General features: G+C 39.5%; 1 protein-coding gene across 1 annotated transcript in view; it reads right to left on the bottom strand.

The window, feature by feature from the left end:
• Positions 1 to 4484: 4484 nt before the first annotated feature.
• The window catches only part of NT5DC1 (5'-nucleotidase domain containing 1), a 186531-nt gene continuing 178152 nt past the window's right edge, over positions 4485 to 12863 (bottom strand). Inside the window, exons 11-12 of the mRNA XM_060238371.1 lie at positions 10930 to 11098; positions 4485 to 4736 (exon numbers count right to left, since the gene is read on the bottom strand). Of these exons, the coding sequence (XP_060094354.1) occupies positions 4621 to 4736; positions 10930 to 11098 (285 nt within the window). The 3' untranslated portion in view covers positions 4485 to 4620. The remainder of the gene's footprint in view (positions 4737 to 10929; positions 11099 to 12863) is intronic.

Below are 12863 nucleotides of genomic sequence, written 5' to 3'. Positions count from 1 at the left end.
GCATATTATATTTTATATGGGGACTTGCAGCCATATAGCAGTTGTGAGTTCCTGTGGGAATTCAGTTCTGAAGTGCCATAGGCAGTCTGATTTGAGACCATGGTACAGGCAAGGGGAGTTTTAGCCTTTACCCACCTTTTCTTGACCCAAACAGCCCCAGGGGCATTATATACACTTCTGCATGAGTACTGAATGCTTGTAGTGACTAAAACCTCTCCCTGCACTGTGGTTCTGATGCCTACTGGTTCTTTGTCCCACTTTAGAATTGAATTCCTGTTCAGAACTTGCAGCTGGTATCCTGCTCCCAGTTTCTGCTGCAATCACATGATAGTGGTTATGTGTTATTTGGGCCTCTGAAAAATCTTCTTGGTATTCCATGACTTGTTTTGCCTTTAATATTGTCCAATCCTGTGCTTCATATTGGGCTTTAAACTGGTTTTTTTTTGCCATCAAGTTGCAACCAACTTATGGTGACCCCATGGGGTTTTCAAGGCAGGAGATATTCAGAGGTAGTTTGCCATTGCCTGCCTCTTTTTGGCAACCCCGGTGTTCCTTGGTGGTCTCTCAACCAAATACTAACCAGGGCTGGCCCTGCTTAGCTTCTGAGAGATTACAAGATTGGGCTATCCTGGGCTATTCAGGTCAGAGCTTAAACAAAATACTATACCTAAATAGCTCAGTTATTATAAAACATTTATTTTCCTTAACATAAGATACTCCCTTTTCTTATTTCACCAAAAACACAATTTTGACTTAATGAACTATGTAGAGTTGAGCATTAACTCTCAAAGGTTGACTGACTGAGTACAATTTGGGCTCACGGCTGCTTAGAGAGCTTGACATCCCATTTGTGCTGTGGCCATTTTGAGTGTTCTACGCTTTAATTTGGCCAAGCAACCTAAACCATAAAAGCATTTAGAAGTGGTTAGCATGGTTTCCATCTAGTAAATGATGACAAATATGTGCAACTCACTTGTTGGGGGAGCTATGTTTGACCTTAAACAAGGATAAGCAGTGAGGCATTCAGCATGGTTCTGTGAAAAATGCTTTTGTCATAGTACTGAAAGAGCTTCCGATGTTGCAAGAGCTATAACATCTGTTCAGATTGTTTTTTAAAGTCTCCGTGGTCTTGTGGTGCTTGTGAAAGAAGTGCTGACACACTCACTATAGCCTGGCTAGATTTCCAGAGCTCTATCTTGTTTTAACATAAAAGTAAAATATCCCATCAGACTATTGAACAAATTATTTGCCTGGGTAGCTTTGATACTGCTGGGGGGGGGGGCTTGTGTAGAGCAGCCAGTTTAGCCCATGGTTATCAGAGTTTGGGTGCTAAGCAGGGTTGGCCATGGTCACTACTTGAATGGACCTCCAAGAAAGACTAGGGCTGCTATGTGGAGGACTGAAGTGATAAACCTCCAGGCTCCTCTCATACCCTGAATGCTTCATGGAAAGGGTTGGCTTGAATCAGTCACAATTCAATGACATGCTTCATCTTCACTTGTTTGGGCGAAGGGAGGGTTAGGGTCTCCCCCTGGTAAACTGCAATGTCAGAGCCACTGTAACTTGAGCTAATTTTTCTTTTAAAAGTAAACCAATTTCTCTTAAAAGTGAATTTAGCTTATTTATGTAATCAGGATTCTGTGTTGAGGTCAATAAAAGTAAAGTTCTTAAAATTACTCTTATGTTTTTGAAAAAATTATGTGGCCAAGCAATCCAAATTATGTTAAGAAAACTGGATTCTGTAACCTAAGCTCTGCAAATAAATTGGTGTCAGCAGAACCAGTAGATAGGATACAACTCATTGACCACACACCTGAAAGCACACTCTAACAGTCAAAAGGACTAGAAACATAGCTTTCTTTAAAAATAAAAGCTGAGATTTTCAAAAGCCAAGAGGCCTTGACAAAAATATGTACACATTTACTGTTAATGGTACTTTATTGCAGTTGTATTATATATGATCCTTAGAAGTACCTTTGATATATTGACAGGTACATAAAAGGCAGTACTTCACGTATATTATCTCCAGGCCATATAAGACATTACAGGTCAGCATCAATACTCCAGACTTGGCTCAGAAGCAATTCAGCACCCAATGTAAAGCTATCAAAACTGGCAAAATATTTTCCCTAAGAACATATTGGCAAGCTGCTGCATTTTGGACTAATGAAGCATTCAAACTGTATTAAGTGGCAGCTTCATGTAAAAATGCATTGCAGTAGTCTAACCTGGCTACAATCAGAGTATGGATGACTGTTGCCAAATCTTGCTTCTCATGAAAGACCAAAGCCCTTCCAGCTGAAGCTAACTAAAGATACTACTGTAGAGGCAATTTACATCTCCATTAAAAGGTCAGAATTAAAAACCATGGTATAAAGGTATTGCTGCTCTTTATGAGAAACCCTATCAAAAATGCAGGTTCTACAAACTTCAGCCGGCCTTACCAATTGAAGAACCAACAGTTCTTTGGTTTTACAAGTTTGGTTGGGTTTTACAATTTTAAGCAATTCAGTCTGTTGGTCTTCATCCAGCACAGTACTGTCTCCAAACACCAGTTAAGAACATTTCCTGTGTCCACTGATTCAGGTGAAACAGATCTTCCTTTCTTTAAAAGTAAGGCCCCAGAATTCAGATTCCTCAGTACTATTAGCTTTATTGTTGTTCTGACAAGTTAATTATGATTTTATTAACTTTTAATATTCTCATGTGTGGAGATGATTCACCTTTGGCAGCTGCAGTAGAACATCCAGAGGCACAGAAACATTTTCTAGTATAAACAGAAAACAGTGTAGAGACAGTGGGAAAAATGCCTCGTAAATTCTTTAATCTGTGCACTTCCCTACCTAGGGCAAATGATCTTGTTTTCTTGGGAGATGAGGAAGGAAAGGAAACAACACCCCTGAAAATATTTGAGGGAAGTTTTATCAAGGCAATCTATTCTTGGGATCTGTACAAGTTTCTAGAAGGGGTCATGCTGAGAACAGAGGATGAGCTTCAACATGCTCATTCAACTATTTCAGCAAACATCACTCCTCAAAATCTGCTTCTCTCTAACCTCAATAGGGTCTCAGACTGGAGGACAGTATGCTGCTGCTTTTAGAGGCTTCAGTTCAAAAAATGACCTGTAGCCAGCACAGCATCAATGAAATTAAGAAACGCAATTGTTTTTGGTTCACTTAAAGGTGTAATTTCTTAGGTTTTAGAGGGAAGGCTTTAATCTTACTGAGGGATAAGTAAGAGAATCCAGAGCTTTTCACAAATAAATTATATTTATTTTTATATTCATACTGATGTGCACTGCTAAAGCAAACTGAAAGTTTTCAAATTGATTTCAAGTTTATGCTACTAAATGCTTAGATTTTAATTTTCAGTAGTTACATTATCTTTTCTTAGGGAAAAGACCACATATAAGACTGGTTGTTGGCAATATGGCATATCATGGTTTCTTTAGCTGTAAAATGTATGAACATATACAGGTGCTTACAACCAAATCCTAGACATGCTTACTCAGATGTATGCCCTAATGCTATGGGATTTGCTCCCAAAAAAGTATAAATAGGATTTTGCATCCATACAGTCCTAGAAAAAGATATTCCTGTGATCCAGTTTTCATTTTAACCTCTTAAATAAGGGTCTCAGAACCCTTATTTAGTTTTCAGATTAAAAAAAATAATAATTATCTCCCCCCCCCCCAATTTTATATTAAAGAATTTTAGGTTCCTATCAAAGCAAGGACTGATAAGTGGGAGGGGGGAGCAGGGAGTGAGACTGGATTATAGATCAGGAGATGATGTATCAGAACATACTGATTTCTTGTGTTTGTTTTTAACTATTTGTGTGCTTTGTTGTCAGTTCAGTGTGCTTTGTTGTCAGTTCAGTGTTTATCTGGCAAAATGTGTCAGGATTAATGTCCATCCATCCAGACTGTTAATGATATAACACACACATTTAGACAGATACAGAATAATAAAAAAGATTAATGTTAAAATAAGTGCACTCATTATGTTCTAATCAATTTTCTGAGCTTGAAGTAACTAAAATTTCATTAATGGGTCTAAATATCAGAACACTGAAAGTTAACCAGTTGTAAAATTCGAGCTCAGTTCAAACATGATTGGTACACTGAGTGCCTGCCTGTCCTAAAGTGTGTATACTCTTTCCTGTTCACTACGAACCTCAAATGGTCTTACTTGTACACTTTTACAGGGGGAATGAATCATGTAAATTGTACCTTCATGTACATGATTGAATGTATAAAATCTTTGTGTCACATAACTGAAGGTGTGTGGAGGTACACTGGGACACATCCTTGCTTCTTCACCACAGAAAGGGACCTGGCAATCCAGCAATGTATGAACTGAACTAGTACTGTGAAAGTCTTTATAGAATGAACTGAAAAAATTGCAGCAAACTCTCAAGAAGCGAAGCAGGAAAACAATTATTATATGTTATATTCATGCTTTAAAAAACAAAGAAAATAAACGTTTTTCTTGTAGATCATTTTGCTTTTTTACTGTTTTTAAATCCATCTTTTAGGTAGCAAAGTATGTTTCTATATTAGCATCCAGCATAATTCATTCAAGCAATAAAAGCAATATAAGTTTTATTCTTTAGAGAGGATCATTTGGTAGCCATTGGTTGATGAGTAGAAAGCGATTTTGGAGGTTTGGGGAAGTAGCCAGCAATGCTTGAGTTTTTTGAAGAAAATCTGGTGAATCTATAATCCAGAGGTAAATCTGAAAGAAACAAATGTAGCATGTTTTGATTATTTTCTCAGTTCACATAATATGGCTAAAGAAAAGTAAGCTAGGAAGAAAAACATTTTTCTTCCTTAAGCTCTTTATCTGTGGTACTTAGTGTAAACATGCAATCAGACCACATAATTACATATATGCTGTAGTAGGCTTATGTACTTGGATGTGATTTGATACTTTGACTTATTTTAACCAGGATGCTTAACATTATTTAAAATAAAAGGAATGGGCTTCTAAGTAATTTAAAATATGAATATTATAAATATATTCTGTCATATGTGAAGAGACGGGATGAGCTACTATTTAGGAATGATAAAGGATTACACATACTAGAAAAGAAAAAAATAATTCTGCTTTCATATTGTCCATTCTGCTGTCATGTTGTAAACAATTTTTTTTTAAAAAGCAACAGAATACTTCCTATCATGCCCTTGTCATTTCTCTGCTAATAATAATGCTATAGACCATAAGCAGTTCTGGCTGGTTTGGCATTGAGGTGTGTGGCCTAATATGCAAATGAATTCCTGCTGGTCTTTTTCTACAATAAATGCCCTGCTTACAGAAGGTTAGGGCATTCAACAAATCATGCTTGTATTTGCAATCCTGCATAAAATTGTCCTTCAAGTCACTAATGACAATAACAGACTTGCCCAAATTTGCATTCCTTCAGGAATAGCTATGCATCACAAGTGCAAAAAGGATTGTACCACTCTGATTCCAAGACAGTATACAATGGATCACTTCCACTGACTTCACAAGAATTTAAGTGCTTTGCATAAAAGCTAGGCTTTAATAGGTTGCACTCTGCCTGTCCATAAGATTTACTAATCCAGTTTGAGAGACAGCTTCATCTCTGCTTTTGATCATCTTTTTACAGGCTGATTGGCATTTTACACATACATACATTCTTGGCTCTGTAACGTTTCATCTTAGTATTAGTTTGTGGCTCAGTTCTGTGAGCATAACTGTGATAATACTAACGGATGTGTTTCCTTAAAATCTACAGTATACTATTGCACAAAGTATATGTCATTGTCTCCCAGAAGGTATATCTTCTTGTGCAAGGTACAGCCCTAAGATTACCAATGTTGCCAATGAATCGGAGAGAGAGCTTTGGGGTGGGGACAGAGATGCAAAAGGGACAAAGTGTGAGGCACATTGCAATTAATATACATTAAACAAACAAACAAACAGTAAAACATTTAATAAATGTTAAATATATTTATACAATAGATTATGTAACATACATTTATACAATGCAATCTGATTGTGTCAAACCGATTGTGCTAGTATAATGGCATGTGCAGCAACATTAATTTATTTATAAAAATTATATCTTGCCTCTCCAGAGATCTACTCAAGATGGCTCACCAAACGGTACACTAAAATGATACTGCAGTATAAAAACAAGTCATAAGACTGAAAGCAGAAATACAAGTCATTCAAAAGCCACAGCATAAATCACACTAGTGTTTGTACAATGATCCTTGCTCAAATGGAATAGTGTTAAATTACAGCCACACTCTGTATGCATTCAGCTGGATGCATACTTTTATTCCTACAGCTTATTGCTGCTAGAAGGTTTTGATCTTTAACTGCAGCCCATCAGACTTTCTCAGACTGAGCTGTGTTTTCCAGGCCTCAACTGTAGATAGCTCCCTCACTCAGGCTATCCTATGTTATTACTGTGAATTACTGTAAAAACCTCACATAGTTACTATCGCAGAAACATAATTTTGCAGGGTTCTAAACATACTCCTTCTCAGTCACCACTATCCTCAGCATGTTTCAGCTCTGCACACAAGGCAAGACACAATGCTGGCACACGCTGTATACCTTCAAGAACAGTATCAGCATGACCTTGTTCTCCTTGCTGGAAAAAACTATTACAATGCTCTGCAGCTGGTTCTGATTAAATGGCAGAAAGATGTGCAAAAGCTTGGTGTGAGTAGCTAAATATCTGATATCAGGCATCTACGAATGTTATGTCTGGCAACGTTAGGGGCGATGCATTTACCAAAACTGTGCACTACTACAGCCAATTCATCCTTGGAGATGGAAGCCATCAAGTTGCAGGCAATGACATTCATAGGTGGTTTGCTATTGCCAGTCTCTGCGTACTGCCTGTACTTTTTTGGTGACCTCTCATCGAAGACTAGGGCCAACCCTGCTTAGTTTCTGAGAGCTGACAAAATTGGGCTATCCTGGGGTTTCCAGGTCATTCTTAAAGAAGTACAATTTGCAGAAAGTTTGGAACGAAGAAGCTAAGTAGCAAGTGTGATGTAGTGCAAAAATGTCAGATTAGCATTTGGTAGACCAAGATTCAACCCCCCACTTGCCCATGTAGCTCACTTAGCACATACCAAGTAGCTCACCTGGTACATATTTCACGGGATAGTTATAGGGATAAAGTAGTGAAGTGGGCAGAATTATTGTCCAAAAAGGATTCTGAAACCTATTTATCTTTTCATGGCCATTTCTTTCACTAAAGATTTAAAAAACTTTAGAGGTCTTCATGTGCATCTTATACAATTTACTAGGAAAACCTCACACTGAATGTCCTAACCATTCTCTTCCCCCTGTTTTTTAGTAAGAGTCTGCTGCCACAGCTGATCCTATCCCCACAGCTCTGAGGAAGAATGTTCTATTTTTTGCTGACTATGGAGTTTCAGAAGTTTTGTTTTAAGATGGGAGACATCTGATCTCCTGCTTGGAAGGCCCAATACTAAAGGTCAGTGGTGGGGGCCGACTGAGATCAGATCTTCATGTTTCTGATCTTGCTTTTTATCATTCTGAGAACTATGCTGCATGCCTGAATTCACAGAGAGGTTTAAATGTCACACTGAAGATTCTTTGTTCTGCACAGGGGGAAAAAGAATATGTGTGTGTATGTGTGTGTGTCTGTCTGTATATATGTATACATACACACAATTTTCCAACTGTGATCCAGAAAGGGAGAAAAGAGGAATATGGCCTGTGAATTATTTGGATCCAACTCACTCTTTTTTAAAGCAAATATGTATGCTCCTCACATAGACCTGAATAACTACACGACCAAAAAGAATAAGTATCTATGAGTGGGAAGTCAGCTACATAGATTCCATACTAGTCCCACAGTATCCCACTTAGCAGTGATATCTGTCAGGCGATTACAGCAAGCAAAGGTTTATGCATCTTACATGCATGTACTTTAAGGTCAAATGTACTGACTCTGAGACAATATTTGTGGTTCCATCAGTTTTAGTCACAGGGGTGAGTTCAAACAGCAGATGTTCATAACGCCAGAGACTGTTGTTTGCTTGTCTGGAACTTTACTCAACAAGTAACCAAACTATGGAATTTGCTGCAATGGCCATAGTGATGGCCACAAAAATACATGGTACTACTTTTTTGGTTTTATAACCTTGTTTGGGGTTTGTTACCTCCACCTCCCAGCATTGGCCAATCTGATGTCACTTAAAATAAAACAGTTTATTTGTTATTATTGTTATTTTCCTTATCTTTCTAGGTGACAATGTGCTTGTAAATTAGGAGGAAAACAGTCTCTATTTGTTATTGGTCAATCCACAGGAGCTTTTGAAGATTCTAGACAAAAGGTGTTTGTTTTTTCTTGGCCATTACTTTTGCCAAAGACTCTTTCCACGAAGAGATTATAGAGATTAGTTTGTTTTAATATTCTTTGATGTTCCAAGAATATCTCAGGAAGGATTTAGAGATGAGCATTACATTTCTGAAGTAGGCCTCTTGTTTGGATTACATTACAATTATCTGATGAGTTATTTCCTTGGAAGTCTGACTAATCAGCAGCTCATTTCTGTGTATAGCCACATTTCATTTTACTGATAAACAGTTGTAATGTTAATCAATTTAACATGGAAAAACTGACAGTAAATGTCAATTATGTGATTTATCAGAGTTCCATTTTTCTCTCCAATATGCTTGTTAAGCAGAATACTAATTTTGATATATATGGGATATATATCCCATATATAGGCCCTGTTCACACAGTGTGTTGAGTCTGTGTTAAACTGACCTGGTTCTGTTCCGAATATCTTTGTTCCGGATATTATCGATCAAACTGCCATACTGCAATTGGAATCACTCCACGGTGAAACCGTCTTCTGCCATCCACATGACGGCACCATGCAGTTATTTTTTCTCCACTTTTATGTGCATGTGTGCATTATGCACATGCATGCCTGCACATAGGTTTAACATTATGTGGTTATGCAGTTACGTGCATATCGCTAAATAGTAAAAAAAAATGACGACTGTAAACCGGATGTCTGAGGCTCCTTTTGCTCCGAGACAGCCTTCAGACATCCAGATGTTGCTCGAGAACTATCCAGATGGGGAAACTATGAGGTGAAACCGGAGAACTCAAAAAACACCGCAAAGGAGCAGGTAACAAAATACTCTGGTTCCGAGAAGGATTGGGGGGGGGGGCTACTACGAGAATACCGGGAGGCAGATGTTGTCTGATCTTTTAATCCAGTATGAAACAGCAGCGACAACTGATTATACTGTGCGTCTGAACAGCCCCATACAGTGTTAGACGCAAGGGACAGACTGGGGATTCTACTGGTCTACCATCCATCCCACTGACTGACAGTCTCTCTGCCTGAGTTTTTGGACATATCTGTGGATTTGGTACTGAGGTCATCTTGATTCTTTAGTACTGGATTCAACATCCATATGGACTGCCTTATTGGGCACAGCTTCATAGGGCTGTTCCAAAATGTTTTATGAAATCTGTGAGAAATATGTACTATTAATAATGTAAATATAAACTTAACTTTCTTTTCTGAGCAGATTGAGGTGGTCTGAGAGTATATCAGCATTCACCTGTTGAACCTGCATGGGTTTGCAAGGTACAGGGAACGAATCAAGATGGTCCCCTTATAGAGGTTGATGGATCAAGCTAGATTTTTGAAGATCCTCATGGAATGTCTTGCTGACATGACAACATTATTACTACTTAGGTCCTCAGTTAAATCTTGGTCTGAAATTGGTTTCTGAAAGTTTCCATACAAGGTATTTCAGGGGTTTAATTACATTTATTTTCAGACCAGTCAATATCTGTGCATAGTCAGATCCTTACTAGAAGATTGTGACAATAGTGGTTTTGGAAACAAATTGTACTGCCAGGAGTTTTTACTTTTCAAAACACTGAACATCCTCTCTTCCTTGAACTGTTTTCACATTCCAGAATTATCTTTTGAGCTTACCCTCCACCCCCAACTTCAGCTTCCCATGATCCCTGAATACTCAAATGCTTTTAAAACTCCCCCAAGTTTTTTAAAAAAGCTTGGAAGTTGGTTGCAACAACTAGCAGGAAAAAGAGCAGCCTGTTCATTTTCAGTGTATACTGTACTACAGCCTGCTCGTTTTTCAGTATATCTTAATCACTTCTCATTTATTTTTATAACAAGCTTAAAAAGAAATTAGCATTGGGATTAACATAAACAAAACAAAACCTAACTATATCCAGTTTGCATAAGATTGCTCTCTTTTTCTTCTCTCATGCTAAGGCCGTCAATCCATCTTTCTGCACTTTGTAAATCCTCTCCTCCCTTTCTTTATTTACTATAGTGTAGGCCATCCACCCTATGGTCAGGGCTAAGCTACTTTTGTTTTATACAATAGCTACAGGTATTGTGAGTATCCTATTTGGGCCGGGCAATCTCTTTAACTGGTGAGGGTGCAACACACCTTGGCCTCAAAATGTGAAGGGATGAGATTGTTTTTATTATGTATGTTTTTAATCTGTTAGGCACCTTGTGGAGGAGCCTTGATGAGGACAGAAAATTGGGGTATAATGCAAATAAACAAAGAATAAAATAAATAATTATGATCGCCACATTCTCTTCAATATTGTCATAATTTTTCCTCAGTCATCAGAGAAATCCATCCTGAACCCAAATGAATGAAATCTCCCGAGTTCTGAGAACTGATTAAATGACAAACTAAATCTGAGCCCATATTGGAAATTCTGGCTCTGTGGCACAAGATCCGCACCATAAAAGGGACAATGAGAGGCTGGACAACATCAGTGTATGTATATGAAAGAAACACCTCCAGTGAAGAGAAGAAATAGATTCAAAACAGTATTTTTATACAATGCTGTTATTTACGAAACTTTCATATTCTTGCACTTTAGATTATTTGTTCTTACCTGCTATTGATTCAATACTGGGGATGGTGATGGTACTATAAGCACTAACACATCTGCAGGGCCATGTTTTGACTAAAGTTTCTGCTGCATCTTCTGCTGCTGCAATGGTATCCACAAAAAAAGAACCCCATTGTTTAGAAATGGCATGAAGAGATTTTGGATGATGTCCCTGAAACATAAGTAATACAAATATAAACACGTGCTCCAGATGTGTTTTAATACACATGTGGGATCCATACATGAATGGGATCCCGACAAACACAATGCTGGAGGCAGCTTTACATACACATAATGGGAATTGCATGCTCAGATATGCTAAGAGAAGTCAGGGCCGTAGCCAGCATTTGGAAGGTCGGGGGGCATTTACATTTTTCGGGGGGCACCGATGCCCCCCAGAGTCCCACATGACCTTCCCTCTAGTGACAGGCAGGGCCAGTCCTATCCCTTCTGGCTAGGCAGCACAGCTCCGCCCTGCCCCAATCACCGGATCTGCTGCCTACTCATGAGTAGCCCTCCAAGTAGGCGGCAGGCATGGGGCTACTCATGGGAACAGGTGGGGGGAGAGGCAGGCAGCAGAGGCGAGGAGAAGCAGAGGTGATCAGGGCTGGGAGGGAGGGGAAAGGGCAGGAGAAGTGGCTGTGATCGGGGCTGGGAGGGAGGGGAAAGGGCAGGAGAAGTGACTGCAATCGGGGCTGGGAGGGAGGGGAAAGGGCAGGAGAAGTGGCTGCGATCAGGGCTGGGAGGGAGGGGAGAGGGCAGGAGAAGTGGCTGCGATCGGGACTGGGAGGGAGGGGAAAGGGCAGGAGAAGTGGCTGCGATCCGGGCTGGGAGGGAGGGGAAGGGGCAGGAGAAGTGGCTGCAATCGGGGCTGGGAGCCGCAGCAAAAGCAACCCCCAGCTGCCCTCTGGAGTTAAAGGGCCTGTGAAACAGCTGATCTGATGGCCCTTTAACTCCAGGGGGAGGCTGAGACTGCTTCTGCCCCCAGCTGGCCAAATTGCTGGTGGGGTCAGCGGCAGCCCACGGAGCTATGGCAGAGGCCCTGGGGACTGGTTGTGGCGTCCAGTCAGGGGGCTTCACCCAGAAGTCGGGGGGCTATGCCCCCATAGGCCCCCTCATAGCTATGGGCCTGCGAGAAGTCCTTCATGGTCCTGTAGGCACTAGGCGGCAAAGTTTCAAAGTCTGTAGTATTTCAACTTTTGTCCCCAACAGAGCCAAATGAACTGCAAAACAAGTAATAAATCCTGTATGGAGTAATTATTAAATTTTCAGAAACCCAATCTGGTAAAACCATCATTTGATGTAATCTACTGTATTTGGTTAAGCTTTCAGGACAATCTGTAATTCAGTTTAGATTTTAAATTATTCTAATCAATGTTGCCTGTTTTATCTTATAAATCAGGAATGAGAAAAAGATCATCTTGAGAAGTAAGTGGAGTTTGAAACCTGAAGATTTTGAAACACTAGAAAGGTTTCCAGAAGAAGATTAGTGATATAATTAAATACAGCCATCCCATACTGACAGGAGCTTGCTGTTCTCTTCTGTGTGGGCGGAAACACTCTATGTTCAGAGCTGTTTCACAAAAGAGAGCTGAGGGGCCTCTGAATTTTTGGAGTATCATATATTCATCAGAGTCTTTGTGTGTGCATTGGAACTTCCACACAGTACTTAAGATCTATTTCACACCTTTCAAAATGATCTAATTCTGTGATGAACGAGCTTTCATAGAAATAACAGCAAATAGTTTAGCTGGGAGAAAGTACTACAATGAGCATCACCAACTGAGAGTGCAATGTATGCAATGTCAGTTACAAGCTTTGGGAGCCACAGACTATTTGTGATACGAAGGCATATGTCAGAAGTTCAACAGTTCTTACTATGCAGATCAGGAGCCATAATGGTTGACAGAAGGTTGAATTCAGCAGAAATGTTCACG

Source organism: Heteronotia binoei, chromosome 1 (genome assembly GCF_032191835.1).
Source record: "Heteronotia binoei isolate CCM8104 ecotype False Entrance Well chromosome 1, APGP_CSIRO_Hbin_v1, whole genome shotgun sequence".
In the NCBI taxonomy this organism is placed as follows: Eukaryota; Metazoa; Chordata; class Lepidosauria; order Squamata; family Gekkonidae; genus Heteronotia; species Heteronotia binoei.
Note: the sequence above shows the minus strand (reverse complement) of the source record. Positions and strands in the feature narration are given on the sequence as shown.